The sequence below is a fragment of the Elaeis guineensis genome, chromosome 13, assembly GCF_000442705.2.
Source record: "Elaeis guineensis isolate ETL-2024a chromosome 13, EG11, whole genome shotgun sequence".
In the NCBI taxonomy this organism is placed as follows: Eukaryota; Viridiplantae; Streptophyta; class Magnoliopsida; order Arecales; family Arecaceae; genus Elaeis; species Elaeis guineensis.
In genome coordinates this window covers 34,249,259-34,264,711 of record NC_026005.2, presented here as the reverse complement: position 1 = coordinate 34,264,711, position 15,453 = coordinate 34,249,259, and the positions used below count along the sequence as shown (strand labels likewise).

Genomic DNA, 15,453 nt, shown 5'->3' with positions numbered 1-15,453 from the left:
ACTATCAACCCTGATCAAATCATCCGAATCGTGCTCAACTCAAACAGTCCTGTGACTCCTCACTAGAACTACCCTGGCCAAGGTTTTGCTAAATTGAAACACGACTGTACACAGCTCCTTAAACTGGAATGGTCAATCCCATCTTGACACACGCATCGACAAGTCAAGTACTTGACTACACCCAGCAGCCTTCCGTCACTGAATTAGAAATTCAGGTAGTCCAGTGCCTAAGTGCAGTGAGTTGCTTGCAAGTCACTGTGGCAGTCTCAGGTCGGAGGGACAGTTATACCCATATCCCATCGGAGCAAATCTTGACAGCAGAAAAAGCTTCAAAGTCGGTCACATTCAGTGCAGATGTACCCTTACATCTTACCTGTATGCCATACCAGTGTCTCCACACTCTTTGGTTAAGAGGACAACCAACCCATATGGCACACAACGATCTATGCTTGATAAACGTTGTTGTCCTTGGTAACAACGTATCATTTGGTTGCGAACAGATTTAAGGACTAAACGATAAATCCTCCTTTGTCGAGTCTAAATAGTCCTAAGGACTTCACCACAACACAGGAGTTCATTAGAAGATAAAACAATTTATGATGAAAAATGCCAAAATAACTTTTATTAATTTATAATTCATATACTAATACAAGAAAGAGTACAACCGTCAACAGGCTGACGATTGACTTTGGGACACTATTCCCAACACCTTTATTGTGATAATACTGGGGCAGTTGCTCAAGCCAAAGAACCAAGGTCTCATCATAAATCCAAGCACATCCTAAGACGGTTCCACCTCATTCGGAAGATAGTCGAAAGACACGATGTGGTCGTGGAGCGAGTTGACACCAAGAACAATATAGCAGACCCGTTCACTAAGATCTTGTCAATGCAACAGTTTGACCGCCACCATGATAGTGTGGGTATCAAGTATAGGGGTGATTGGCTTTAAGTACAAGTGAAAAATTGAAAGAATAATGCCCTACAAGCCAATCGCATATGGGATGCGATAGGATGATTATTGTAATTTATCTTCTAAACTCATGTAATTGATATTTATTATTAATAAAATAAGATATTTTTATTTCATTATATGCTGCATCTTATTTATTTTAAGATTATAATGAACTCCATAGGTTTGGACAATGGTTTTAGGGCCGTGATGAGATCACGCCAGTGAGATCTAATTTCTTGATAGCTCTAACTTAAAACATTCCTAGTCGTTGGTATATTGAGTTGGGGATCAATGATACCGAAAGACTGGTATGTCCTATGTATGCTCAGAAATGAGGGTGGTTGATCTCACAACCACTTATGTGGTGACACTAATACAAGGATATGGATGCTCATTAGAGAATGAGTTCATTGAATTGACCTACGAGAGAATATTAAATAGAGTCTTATTTATATGTCAACTGATGATTCTCTAGTGGGAGTTGTGTAAGTGATCCTTAGACCTGAGGTCACCATGATACCTTGTGTACTTGGATCCATATTTTGGTTCGCTACCTAACTTGGTTCTCTGATCCTTGCGTGGGATATTTTAGATATGGTGAAGAGTGCATGGAGGTTGTGAGTGATCAATAAGGGATCAGTCACTCCTAATAAGGGGAGCGAACATCCTATGTGATCTCATAGGATGGTGATTCTGGAAGTCTTTGGCCAAAGCAGGATGATAATTAGAAAAAGATTTCTAATGTATCATCAACTGAATCATCACCTTCTGATTGAGATACATAATGATAAGTGATTGGATTTGATATTTTTCCATGCCCACAGCTCATTTGGGATGTTGTTTGACTAAAGGATTGAATTACACAGAAACTTACCACTGAAGGATATTTTGATAATTTTTTATCAAAATTTTAAATCTTTCAGGTAGTCATGACACGTTGCTAGACGTCAATCTTGACTTGTGGACTTATCAGAATTGAAAGAATTTGATTCTGGAATTAATTTGGAAGAGTCCAAGTTGATTGGGACTCTTCAGGTGACCTAATTTCATCGGATTAGAGTTACGTGGAGCAGAAAGACAGTGAATTTATTTGGCGCGTGGGAAGTTGGAGCACCAAAGGTTGGCACCCCTTCATCCCATGAGACATCCCCTGGTCCCCTATTTATAGGGGACGCCCCACATAGCTTCTTGCTATGATTTTTAGTTGAAACTAAGAGGAGGGACGTGGTAAACATAAGAAAAATTTTGAAAAAATTCTGAGAAAAAAGAGAGAGAGTTTTGAGTAGCAAAAGTTGCTATAAGGGTGGTGAGATTTTCAGCAAGTGTTGCTTGAGTGCCCTAGGATTTGGTTTTTTCATGTGTTGGAGTCAAAAATCAAATCCTAGATTGTGTGACATCTGAAAGTGTCTTCTTGGTATCGTTCTGGTGGCAAGATCGAAAGCAACTGGGCTTTGATGCGATCGTGACGCAAGTTCGAAGTTGGCAGTGTTCTTAAGAAGACAAGGCTGCGGCAGCGCACCGGTTGGGAAGGACCTTGGCCATCTTCCGTGTGGATCACTGTTGGAGGACTTCTACCTTGGGGTCTTGTGGAGAATACCAACGTACCACTTTTTTATTTTGGTGAAAGTATAAAATTCTATTTCTATGCATGCTTGTTTTTGCTTTGATCGATTTCGGCAAGGTGATTCTAGAGTTTGGATTCCGGCTTGATAGTTTTATGTTGATTTGTATGATTTTGAAATTTTGAAAATCACTTTCCGCTGTGTGGCCGGAACCCTATTATAAAGTCACAGCTCGAATGAGGCTCTTGTTCTTGTAATATATAGTTGCCAAAATTCTTGATTTGATTTATAGAAGATAAAATGCCTTCTCTAATGCTGGATATGTTTATCTTGTGGCTCAGGTGGACATTTGTGCTGGTTACTGTCTATTTTGGGGTATGTGCTTTTAACATGAAGCTTCACTATTTAAATTTCTTTGTACTTGTGCTGCCTTCTCAAGGTGGTGATTAGCAGATTTGAATAATTTTAGAGTTATGCCTAATGTATGTTAAAATAAATTTGTTAAATCCACCACTTCCTTCTGAGATTTGCATTATACTTACACATCAAATCGTATCTTTTAGCTTGGTTCTCTTCTATCTATTTATGGGTGCCATCAATATCTCAACGAAGTTGGTGGGGATAAGCTGGACCTTGTAAGGCCAGATGCAGAACGTGGCACATACATGGCTCCTGGAATTGAGGACAATTCAAATACACATGACTCGGTGAAAATCTCTGGTTTCCAATCAGAAGACAACATTCGGGAAATCGCTGGATTTTGGGGTTATCTATTTCAAATTATCTATCAGGTAACTGTCTTTCATGAATCAAGCAACCGCAAATGCCATCTTAATGTTATTTAATTTCTTCTGTGAGTGGTAGGTATCAGTCATGGGACTTAAAAAGAGAACATTTTCATAAATACTGACTGATTACATAGCTGGTGATTGTGAAGATTGTGATTCTATCCATGTGTGACATTAATATCATGGACCAAGTCTTGTGTTTGAAGATACATTTATCATAGTCAAAGTTTGCATACCGGTCATTATACTAGATGTACTGTATCGGTACCCAACTGTTATGCTATCTCATAACATACTGTACTGATATTTGGTATGCCGTCTTGTACTATACTGAACCATATACCGACACTATGTTAAGATGGTATTGGTACGGGGTCCAGTACTAAGATGGCAAACCTTGATCATAACAATTTGTTAACATATACTGAGTAATTGATCGTTAGTGAAAAGACTTTTTAGCATGTATTTTGTACTTCTACATATTTGATGCATGGCCAGTCTTATGAGATATGAACTGAGGATAGCCTCTGAACAGTGATGTCAGGTCACATTTATAAAGCTATCCATGTTCAACAGTCTGGTGCTGTTACCAATCTTATACTTGAACATCCTACATTCTGCTGAGATAGATGCTAATCTAATTGCAGTGCAACTTATTGTCCAGATTTTTATGATGAGGATTGTGGACACAGATAATACTTCCCATACAACATCTGTGTCCTCAGATGTTGAACAGAAAATAGGCTACAAATTCAAGTTGGAGCATTACTTATTCATAAATGACTGAATTAGATGATTGTATGTCCAGGGTGGTCTTATATTCCGAATACCACTTTTTTGAGCAAAGGATGAGGGAAATATCCACCAGAATTAGAATTCTATTAATGGAGACATATGATATTACCATAATTTGGATGCACAAACAGTTTATCCGCGAATAGTTTTTTCTAGGCAGAAAATTTAGTTCAAAAAGTGAATGAGAATAGAGGGAGTTTGAGGACTCATGGGAGTCTTGGAGCCCCTAATCCCAATTTTTTTGAGATAGGGAAAGCCACCTCTCAGTTTGATTATTTTATCCTCCAAATATCAGGATCAGAAGTTCGATGGCATCTTCAGATTGCTCTTGCTTCTTATTCTTCTTCCTCTTCCTCCTCCATGAACAATGAGTTCAAGCATCCAAACTGCCCCTATGAATTTTTGATAAGTTGAATTAGTTGTTCTTGAAAATTAGATTCAGAATGGTACATAAGGCTATGGAGTATTTATAAGGGGACTATTTTGCAACTGGATATGTCGGCCTGCAGAGGAGGAATTCAGAAATTGCAGACTAGTTTTTGACGTCCACCATTCATTAACTCATGCGGCTTTATATTTAACCCAAAAAGGAAAGAGGAAAAAAAAGAAATCATAGACATTACGGGGGTATTTGGTTAGGGGAAGTAGAGGTCTGGAATCGGAATCGGAATCGGAATCGGTGACTCCCATTCCAACCGTTTGGTTGGAAAGAGTCCCATTCCGATTTTAGGATGGACTGGAAATGGCTCAATCTATATAAAACTTAATCCCTACTCTCCTCTATGGATTCAAATTTTCATTCAAATTTCAATTCCGATCACGAACCAAACGTTTTGGAGGATTTGATCATTCCGATTCCGATTTGAAGCCATTCTGATTTCTATTCCCATTTCGATTTCGGTTATGAACCAAACACCCCCTATATGCTTTTAATAAGCTTGAAACAAAAAGAATAAATCATGGACATTGCATGCTTTTAATAAGCTTGAACCAAACAAGATAATTTGTACATGTACATTCAATTTTCCTGTCATTCTTGTTTCATTACTTTTACATAAACAATTCTTTTTTCTTATGCTTGCAAGTTGGCTAATTTGCTTCTTAAAATTGTTGCCAGACAAATGCAGGTGCTGTGATGCTCACTGATTGTGTCTTTTGGCTCATCATTTTTCCCTTTCTTGCTGTCAAAGATTATAGTCTAAATTTTGTAAGTGCAGGTCCTGGAATTCCAACTTTAAATTTCTATTGTTTTCATAATAGTTTCCATTGGTATTATATTCCTTTCATATGACCAAATTTGAGTATTCAATTGCTAGCAGATTGTGAGTGATGTCAACAAGATGACCTTAGTAACATTTGTAGACTACTGCTTCTTCATACTATTTGTGGGATGGACCAAATCTTATTTTAAGTCATCAGTATATGCAAACTGTGCAATCTCATTAATGTATCAAGAAAAGTACCTGGATTTTAAGAAGTTATTTTTTAGATTAAAACAACTTATCCTTAGTAATGCATTAACTATCCTTAATAGCAACACGTGACATGCTATTACAACTTTTAGTATTAAACTTGATGAAAGCACCACATGTAATTGCCTGATTGAGATGGGAATGACTATAAATAAATGATAGTCTCTCACTTGTGTATGCTAATATATATCCAATAATATTTGCCATTTACCAATTGATTTAACAGTTTTGATGTTTCGTGACACCTTTGGTTCTATTGTAAGACTCAATTCATTGAAAATTAATATAAAGAAATACAAAAAAATATTGTTTGTGTTTCTATCCTTGTTCTGTGCTAAAAGTATATACATGTTTGCCTTTTGTTGCAGTTACTGATTGGCATGCATTCGGTCAATGCAGTTTTCTTAGTTGGCGATACTGCCTTGAATAGTTTGGTACATGCTTCTTTCCTTCGTCACCATTAATGGTTGAGTTATCATTACTAGATTAGTGAATTGCTTATTGACCTTGTTCTTTTGTATGGTTGTGTTAGCGTTTCCCCTGGTTCCGGATTGCATACTTCCTACTTTGGACAGCAACGTATGTCATTTTTCAGTGGGTGGTTCATGCTTGTGTCTCAATCTGGTAATATATTACTTTTCATCTCTTACAGTTTGTAACAAGAATTCTCTTTCCATTATGTCTTGTTGTTTACTTATTTGTTTATCTTTTTTTTCCCCAGGTGGCCTTATCCATTTCTTGATTTGTCGTCGCCTCATGCCCCTATATGGTATGCCCTTTCGGTTTGAGAAAACTTTGTGTGCTCCAATTGTATGGTACTAGTCTATGATGTCATGGGCATTAGATTGTGTTAAATTACAAATATATCCAACTATCATCGTTTTGGTTTTGATTTAAAGTTTATGAAATTAATAACATCTTTTTTATATAAAAGTTCATGAGAAATGGACCAATTATGTTTTCAGTTGAGCAAGAGTTATGCTTGAGGTTCCTAGATAAGACCATCATACCAAGATAATCATTCAAATATATGTCTCTTCCTCATCGAAAAACTTTCCTTGATCTTTTTCCAAAAATGCCATTACCATTCTTTTCCACCCTTCTTCAGTAACCTTTTGCATATTATTTAAGGTTTGCATATTGGCCTTTGCAGGCTTCTTTGAATATGAACCGGCTGCCATATTGGCCCAGAAATTCTGGTAGAGAAAGCAATCTTGCTATCATAAATAGTTTTTGATATGAACACAAAAGTCAACATCCTTTTAGAACTTCAACTACTCACTAACTCTAATAGTGATAATTTTATGAACTGCAACTTGATTATATCTGTTCACTCTAAGCATAACCAACAGTTTCTAAACCAAACTTGGAGTGGAATAATAGTTTTATGATTGGGAAAAATACTCAAGCATTTCAAATCTACATATAGAAGAGTGCTGCCTAGTGCATAAAACTCTTGCCATTGTAAGGTCTAGCAAGAGTCGGATGTATGCAACCTTATCCCATGTACAGAGAGGTGGTTTGTATGTTCCAAACTCATGACCTTATGGAACAATCTTACTATTGCACCAAGGTTCACTGTTTATTTCAAATCGACATATCTAAATGTGATTTTATCTATCTTGTATTGCAAATCACTTTAAGCAGTCCTACAGTTTTATGAGCCAGCATGGATTTTTTGAAAACAAATTTATGAGAGACATCAGAGAAGATTAAAAAAAATAAATTTACCATCTGTGTCATTTGGAAGCTGAAAATCAGACTTCCATGTAATGAAGTTATCTCCCATAACCAGCACATAACAAGAATTTCTTATCTGAAGCTGACGTCTGTCCCCTTGCATGAGAACAGGTATTTCGTGGTGGCATTGATGCATATCCCTTGCTATGCTGTATTCCCATTGATTATAAAGTTGAAGCATGCTCTGCTAGCCAGATGGTTTCCTCAGTCCTATCATGATATGCGGTAAGCCAACATGAATCAGTATTATGTACTGTGGCTTCATTCCTTACAGTGGCTTGCGAGAGAACAGTTGTTCCTCAGCTAGTTGGCCCTTCCAAACAGTTATATACATGACGGCTGGTGGGAGCCCCAAACAGGCAGGAGAGTAGTTAAAATCAAATTGAAGAGCTATTGGTTGATTCTTTCTGTATCAGTGGCATAGACGCATGAAAAAAAATTTCCTTTCGGCTTCAAGTTACGAGTTTTGTATTGGAATATTTATACATTGAGTTTATATATATATTGTCACGCTTCCGATCCGAGATTATGAATCGAGGGTCATGGCAACCGTCGCATACTCATAGAAAACTCTTTCCATAAACATGCAAGGGATCTTATTGTGCTATCCTAAAACAACAGCGGAATAATTAGACAATAATTTAAATCTAAAATATAACGATCTAAATTTCTTTTTTAATATCTCAATAAATTCAACAACGATTCATAGGCTTTACAACAAATTCAATAAGCCTTTCATCCTAAAATAAAAGTATGAAGATTCTGCTTCTGATCACTCTTCCATTCATATCTTGTATCATCTTAATTCCTCAACATCTGTAAAAATAATAAAATAGGAGGTAATGAGCTAGACAATCCAGTAAGCAATGATCACTTTTCAACAGATTTTATCAGGTATTTAAGTAAATAATAATTTATAAAAAATAAGCATATAGAGTTCGTCAATTCGAAATCAATTTCTAATTATGCAATATAATTCATGCCAAATTCATTTCTTTTTCGAAAATTCAAGTTTCTTTTCAGATTTCAATTTTGTTCGTTCTTAAATTCTTTTCGTCAATCATGAGCTATACTATATTTTTTCTGTGGCAGGGTCACAACACCGCGTATCTTCTTGCGGTGAGCTGCGAATCATCTGGCAGCAAAGTCCTTCGGAACTGCTGGTCTCTCTGGCAGTTTGTCGCCGGTCTCTCTGGTGACATGAACCCTCAAGACAAATCAATTGCCAACGTATATGCTCCCATTGACGGGGTCCTTTACATAGTCAGGTTGTCAATTCATATTGTTCTTATATCAGAATTCTTCATAAATCATGTTTCATATTCTAATTTCGATAATAAAACATATAATCATGTAGTATCGAAATCAATCAATATAATGCATCATGGAATCAATATGTTCAATCATGCTTCATCATAACATTTCAAATAAGATATTTTCATAACAAAATATCATTCATCCAATTCATGCATCGTTTCACAAATCATGTCAAAAAAATATATTATAATTTATCGATAAATCTAGAAAAAATAAAACATCACTTACCTCGAACGCATTCCAATAAATCCACATAATTCTATAAATTTTTTTTCAAAAATTCTATTCGTAGATCATATCGTGATATCCCATGATCAAACATCTACAATCCTATACAGAATCAATTTCAATAATTAGAAAGAATACGAATACCATATTTCAACGGTTTAGATTGGGTCCGATCATCTAATTTCATCTAATCAAAATCAATTAGGACCTAAACGATCCAAAGTTTGACTATTAGATCAAATCAGATTCGAAGTGATAGGACCGAGGTTTCTTCATCGATTTCATAAAATCAAGTAGAGAGAGACAATTAGAGGAGAGAGAATTCATGAGGTACAATTCGAATTGATCAGGTGACACAATCCAACATTACGATTGGTCCAATATCTCGATTGGTGAAATCAACATGATCAAATCAAATCATGGCTAGATCGAAATCATGGATGATCAAATCTAAAGATTCATGGTCTGATTAAGGTGGGTGCCAGTACGCTGTCTAACAACTATGGATCAGGGTTCTTCATTAGAATCAGATCAGAACTATTAAAATTTTTTTTTTCATTCACTAACCTTTTTAGAGAGAGAATCAATCAAGAGAGAATATTTTAGAGAGAGAAAATTTTAGAGAGAGAAAACTCATCTTGAATTCTTCAGACAATATGATTCAACAAATTCGATCGATCGGATCAAATCATGCTGAAATTATCATGTGGATAATTCAATAAAATCATGAGAAATAAAATCTAAAAATACCTGATCTGATCAAAGTGGATGTCGGTGTACTGTCCGATGATCATAGATCAAAAATCCATCACGAGGATCATTTAAATTCATCATCATTCTTCTCAAAATTTTAGAAAATCTTAGGAGAGAGAAATAACTAGTTTAGACTGAAGAAAGAGAGGGAAGAGAGAGAAACTTTCTTTCTCATATTTTATTATTTATATCATTATTTATTATTAATTTATTTTATTTTATTTTATTTTTCTTTCTCTTTTTCTTTTCTTTCTTTTTCTTTTTCCTTTTCTTTTTCTTTTCTTTTTCCTTCTTTTTCTTTTCTTTTTCTTTTTTTTTTCTTTTCTTTCTTCTTCTTTTTTTTTTCTTTTCTTTCTTCTTTTTCTTTCTTCTTTGGGCTTTTTCCTGGCCGAAACAGGGGACCGACAAGTCTCCTCCTTTTGAGCAGCCGTTCGGGCCATGACCGACACGACGAAGGCCGATGGCAAAGGGGGCAACCCTCATGGGTTCGGAGAGGCCAAACCGGTGGTCGACGGTGACCACCGACGTCAGAAATCAAAGAAAAACGGACAAAAATAGAGGTTCTTCCGCAACAAAATCCGGCAACTCAGATCGCCGACGAGCATGCACACCAGCACGGAAAGGAAAGGGGAGAAGAGAGGAAGGAGGAGGAGGCTCACCTTTAACGCTAGCGAGGCTTTCCAACGAGAAATTGGACGGGCACAGGTCGGGTCTCCATGGTGGTTTTCCGACGATTGCCGCCGACTGGGTTTCGGATCTTTGGTGAGAGGGAGAGAGGAGGATTCTCCTCCTTAAATAGAGCCAGAGGGGGGGCTCTTTCCGACTCTGATTGAGAGCCGGTGAGAGGAGGAAGGAGACTCCCGAAGAGGAAGAAGACTCCCTTCGGGAGTCTCCTCCCCTGTTTTTCTTCTTTTTTTTTTTTTCATTTGGGCTTTGTGGGCTGAGTTTGTTACATGGGCCGGGTCGGACCATGACATTCTTCTCCTCTAAAAGAAATTTCATCCTCAAAATTTTTTTTGCTTGAGTCTTTATAGTTTCTTAATTGAATCTCATCCATAAATATTTCAATATTCTAATTCTTGATATGAATTCATTCTTAAATCATTTTATAAGGAAAAAGTCAATACATCAAATATTGATCTGAAATGGAACCATTCATTTTCTTATTTATCAAGATCAACATTTCAAAGATTTTCAATGTTTCAAAATTTCGAAATTATGATCTCATTTCTTGTAAAAATTAATGTTCAATATCTCATGACTCAAATTAAAATCAAATCTATTTCTTGTGAATAGAAGGTCAATGTCTCTATTCTTGCATAAGAACTTCATTCATCATCATTTATTTATTTATTTATTTATTTATTTTTTTAAAATATTAATCACTCTTAATTTTAACCCATCATAAGATAGGAAAACATACTTCTATGAATCATTTGATGATATCCTAATCAATCAAAATTCAAAAATATTTTCTCTTATTCGTACTTTCAAAGGTTGAAGATTGATCATTTCAATCTCATTCTCGAACTTTTGATATTTAATTCTTGATGCAACTTCATCATTAAGTCATTTCATAAAGATCAATATCACCAATGTTGATTAGAATTAATATCACTATTTTTAGTCATCAAAATTTTCTTACTCAAATCCTCAAACTCTTAAATATTCTAATTCTTGAAGCAAATTTTATCATTAAGTCATTCCATAATAAAAATCAATAACTCAAAAATTGATCTAAATCAAAACTATATTTTTCTTATAATCCAAATCAATGTCTCTATTCTAAGTAAGTATATCAATTTACTTTATCTAAATATTAACTACTCTTAATTAATCGATTCATTATCAAATTAAATTATAAATAACTTCAATTTATCTTTTATAGAATAATCATCAATATCAATAGATAACCTCAATCTTTTTCATTCAGTCAGAGAAATAATAATGATCAAAAGAGTTCTAACTTCAAATTTTATTATACCCTGGAGATAAATATTTGAGTATAATAATCTAAGATCAAAATTATTATTCAATAAATAATCTCAAATTCTTCTTAATAAATAGAGAATTATAAAATTTAATTCTAGGATTAAAAAAATTTTTTATCTCAAAATATTCTAAATCAAAAATCAAGGGTCCACTCATCCTAAAATCAGGATGCTAAATATTTTTGTAGCATAGTAGGTGGAAGCACTACTTTTAAAAATCACATTAGGATATCTAAAATAATTCAAAATTTTAAAATATTATTCTTTCTAATATCAATAAATTTTTTGTATCAAACCATATCATCTATTATAATTCTTTAACTCAAAGGGTCAATATTCCTGACTTACTCAAAGTAATACAGATTACCATGCTTCCACTGCGTACTCTGATCTAACAATCAAAATTTCTTAGGTTCACCAAAAAAAAAGTTTGATCAAATTACTTTTTTATCTTATTAATAGAAAAGATCTAAAATTTTAAATTTCAATTGAAGTCAAAGATTAACTTTCGATTCTCATTCATACTTTTACTGGTGTACAATAATCTTGATTAACCCTTGAGTCTAATATCATATTTAAACCATCATATAGATTTACTATAATCAATATGAATCAAATCTTAATTCTCATATCAATTCAATTCGATAATTTTCAAACAAAAAATCTTTATAAGTCAAATTAATAAAGAAAAATCCTTCGATGCTCCATCAAATTTGGACATAATCAGAATATATAAGAATTTCAAATCATTATTTTTTTTCCTAAAATTTCTATCATCAGGATCTTCAATATCTATCAAATATCTTTTTACATCAATCATACAAGCCTCAAAAATCAAATCTTCATTTAATAGTAGATTTAATTAGGGACCTCATTAATAAAAGCAAAGAAACTCCATATCAATTCCTAAATTCAAAATTTTTAAATTATAAATTCATATGATTTCGATAATTTTAAATAAATGTAAATCAGGTCTTTTATCTTACTCTAAAGATATCAATTTTTCATTAACTGTTATGATCCAGGTGGTGTGCCCAAGGCCCAGGGGACTAAGGCTAAGGCTAAGGTCCATCATTCATGAGGGCTTCATGGAGACTCTAGGGCTAGTTGGGCCTTAGGTTGAAAGGCTGTGGGCCTTTCGGATTCTTGAGGTCTAGGTTATGTGGGCCTCAAGGGACCAACTCTTTATGGGCCAGGTCTGGACCCAGGAGAGGTGAGATTAGGTCGAGTCATGGGTGTACATGGGCTTGGGTTAACCTAATCTCCCATAGAGTTGGTCAAGGGAGTTTTGGGTTTGGGTCACTTGACCCGGTGTTTATATATACATGTATAGGTTTGATTAAGCTAAAAAAATAGATGACTCTTTCTCCCAAGTCTCTCTCTCTCTTCTTCCTCTCTCTCCAGCAATCTTCCATGCATCAGGAGCAAGAAACCCTAGGGTTTCTTGCCACCAATCCATAAAAGGAAAGAAAGGAAGGGAGGCGCTAGCCCCTTCCCCCTTGCAGCCGCCAGCCATTTCTTCTCTCCCCTCTCTTGCAGGCACCCAAACACCAGGTCCAGGACCTGAAATCTCTTGAGAAGAGGTTGGTACAAGTTTCTCTCAGATCTGGAGTTGATCTGAGGTTGTTTGAGGCACGGGTGAGATCTCCATCAACAGATCTACAAGAAAGGCTGCAGCAGGACAGATCTGCGAGGTCTGTCTCAATCTATCTTTTTTCCCATCTAGAATATCCCGATTTGAGATCTACAAATTGGAAGACCTCGGTCCAGGTCTGATCTGGTTGGGTACCAGATCTTGGATTTTTTAGAGATAGTTTCAGAGGCATTTTTCATCTGGAACGAAAGGCTGACGAAGAAGACAGCAACCAGGCTGATTTCGTCAAGGGCCTTGGATCGTGTCCAGACGACTCCAGATCTATTCGTTGCTGGTTCCACTGCAGCCAAGGTCCGTGGGAGGAGCCGGGATCGTGCTCCAATATTAACAACCTCAACAATAATATCAAAAAATCTCTTGATCAACTTAGATATGAAATCTTTAAATTGAAATTTCATATACATCATGTAGTCTCCAAGAGACATAATAAGATCTATTATCTAGATCTAAGGATGATGATTAAAGATTCCAGTACGATGAATATTCTACAACCTCATAATCGATTTCATCAATAAGAAATAGGTTTCTTTGCAATATCCTCAAATATGCATTCATCCTAATATGCATTCATCCACATACCAAATTTAATTTCGACAAATATTTCAATCAAGCATCATAAAAGATTTTTCTTAGTCCATCCTGGAACAATATTTTATCATCAAATCTTTATCTTGCTAATAATAGTCAACTTCTCAACTAGAAGTAATATCATAGTATTATTCTCACATCGAATTTGAACTTACGATTCATTTGAATAACCAATAATCAAATTAATAACCATAATGCACAATAAAATTTTATGTCAATCCTTTTGTGATTACTTTCGATCAAGATTTAACTAATTATCTCATGATCTATAGATTATCCATCATATTTCAAACTCGATATGTCATAATCTCTTGTGATCTTTTTATACATAATCTTAATATTTAACCAAAAGTTCATAAAGATTTCTCCCACTACAATCATCAAAGATCTACACCATAATGTCCTTAGTGTCTATCCACTAACACTCCTTCTATACACATCTTAGTTCATCTACTAATGCTCTGATATCATATTAATTGTCACATCCCCGACCCGAGATTGTTAATCGAGGGTCATGGCAACCGTCGCATACTCATAGAAAACTCTTCCCATAAGCATGCAAGGCATCTTATCATGCTATCCTAAAACAACAGTGGAATAATTAGATAATAATTTAAATTCAAAATATAACAATCTAAATTTTTTCTTTAATATCTCAATAAATTCAACAACGATTCATAGGCTTTACATCAAATTCAATAAGCCTTTCATCCTAAAATAAAAGTATGAAGATTCTGCTTCTGATCACTCTTCCATTCATATCTTGTATCATCTTAATTTCTCAACATCTGTAAAAATAGTAAAATAGGAGGTAATGAGCTAGACAGCCCAGTAAGCAATGATCACTTTTCAATAGATTTCATCAGGCATTTAAGTAAATAATCATTTATAGAAAATAAGCATATAGAGTTTATCAATTCAAAATCAATTTCTAATTATGCAATATAATTCATGTCAAATTTATTTCTTTTTCAAAAATTCAAGTTTCTTTTCAGATTTCAATTTCTTTCGTTCTTAAATTTTTTTCGTCAACCATGAGCTATGACCACATTTTTGCTGTGGCAGGGTCATAACACCGCGTATCTTCTTGTAGTGAGCTGCGAATCATTTGGCAGTAAAGTCTTTCGGAATCACTGGTCTCTCTGGCGTTTATCGCTGGTTTCTCTGGCGACATGAACCCTCAGGACAAATCAATTACCAACGTATATGCCCCCATTGGCGGGGTCCTTTACATAGTCAGGTTGTCAATTCATATTGTTTTTATATCAGAATTCTTCATAAATCATGTTTGATATTCTAATTTCGATAATAAAACATATAATCATGTAGTATCGAAATCAATCAATATAATGCATCATGGAATCAATATGTTCATCATGCTTCATCATAACATTTCGAATAAGATATTTTCATAACAAAATACCATTCATCTAATTCATGCATCGTTTCACAAATTATGTTAGAAAAATATATTATAATTTATCGATAAATCTAGAAAAAGTAAAACATCACTTACCTCGAACGCATTCCAATAAATCCATATAATTCTATAAATTTTTTTTCAAAAATTCTGTTCGTAGATCATATCGCGATATCCCATGATCAAACAT

General features: G+C 34.8%; 1 protein-coding gene across 3 annotated transcripts in view; it reads left to right on the top strand.

The window, feature by feature from the left end:
• LOC105035260 (uncharacterized) overlaps positions 1-7,861 on the top strand; it is a 31,907-nt gene extending 24,046 nt beyond the window's left edge. For 2 of the 3 annotated variants that reach the window (XM_010910764.4, XM_010910765.4), the window contains exons 3-9: positions 2,859-2,892; positions 3,081-3,308; positions 5,218-5,307; positions 5,941-6,006; positions 6,105-6,196; positions 6,294-6,341; positions 7,424-7,861. In XM_010910764.4, coding sequence (XP_010909066.1) covers positions 2,859-2,892; positions 3,081-3,308; positions 5,218-5,307; positions 5,941-6,006; positions 6,105-6,196; positions 6,294-6,341; positions 7,424-7,541 — 676 coding nt within the window. In that variant the 3' untranslated portion in view covers positions 7,542-7,861. Of the gene's footprint in view, positions 1-2,858; positions 2,893-3,080; positions 3,309-5,217; positions 5,318-5,940; positions 6,007-6,104; positions 6,197-6,293; positions 6,342-7,423 lie in introns of those variants that run through there. The other variant, XR_012136152.1, reaches the window with a different exon arrangement.
• Positions 7,862-15,453: the final 7,592 nt, after the last annotated feature.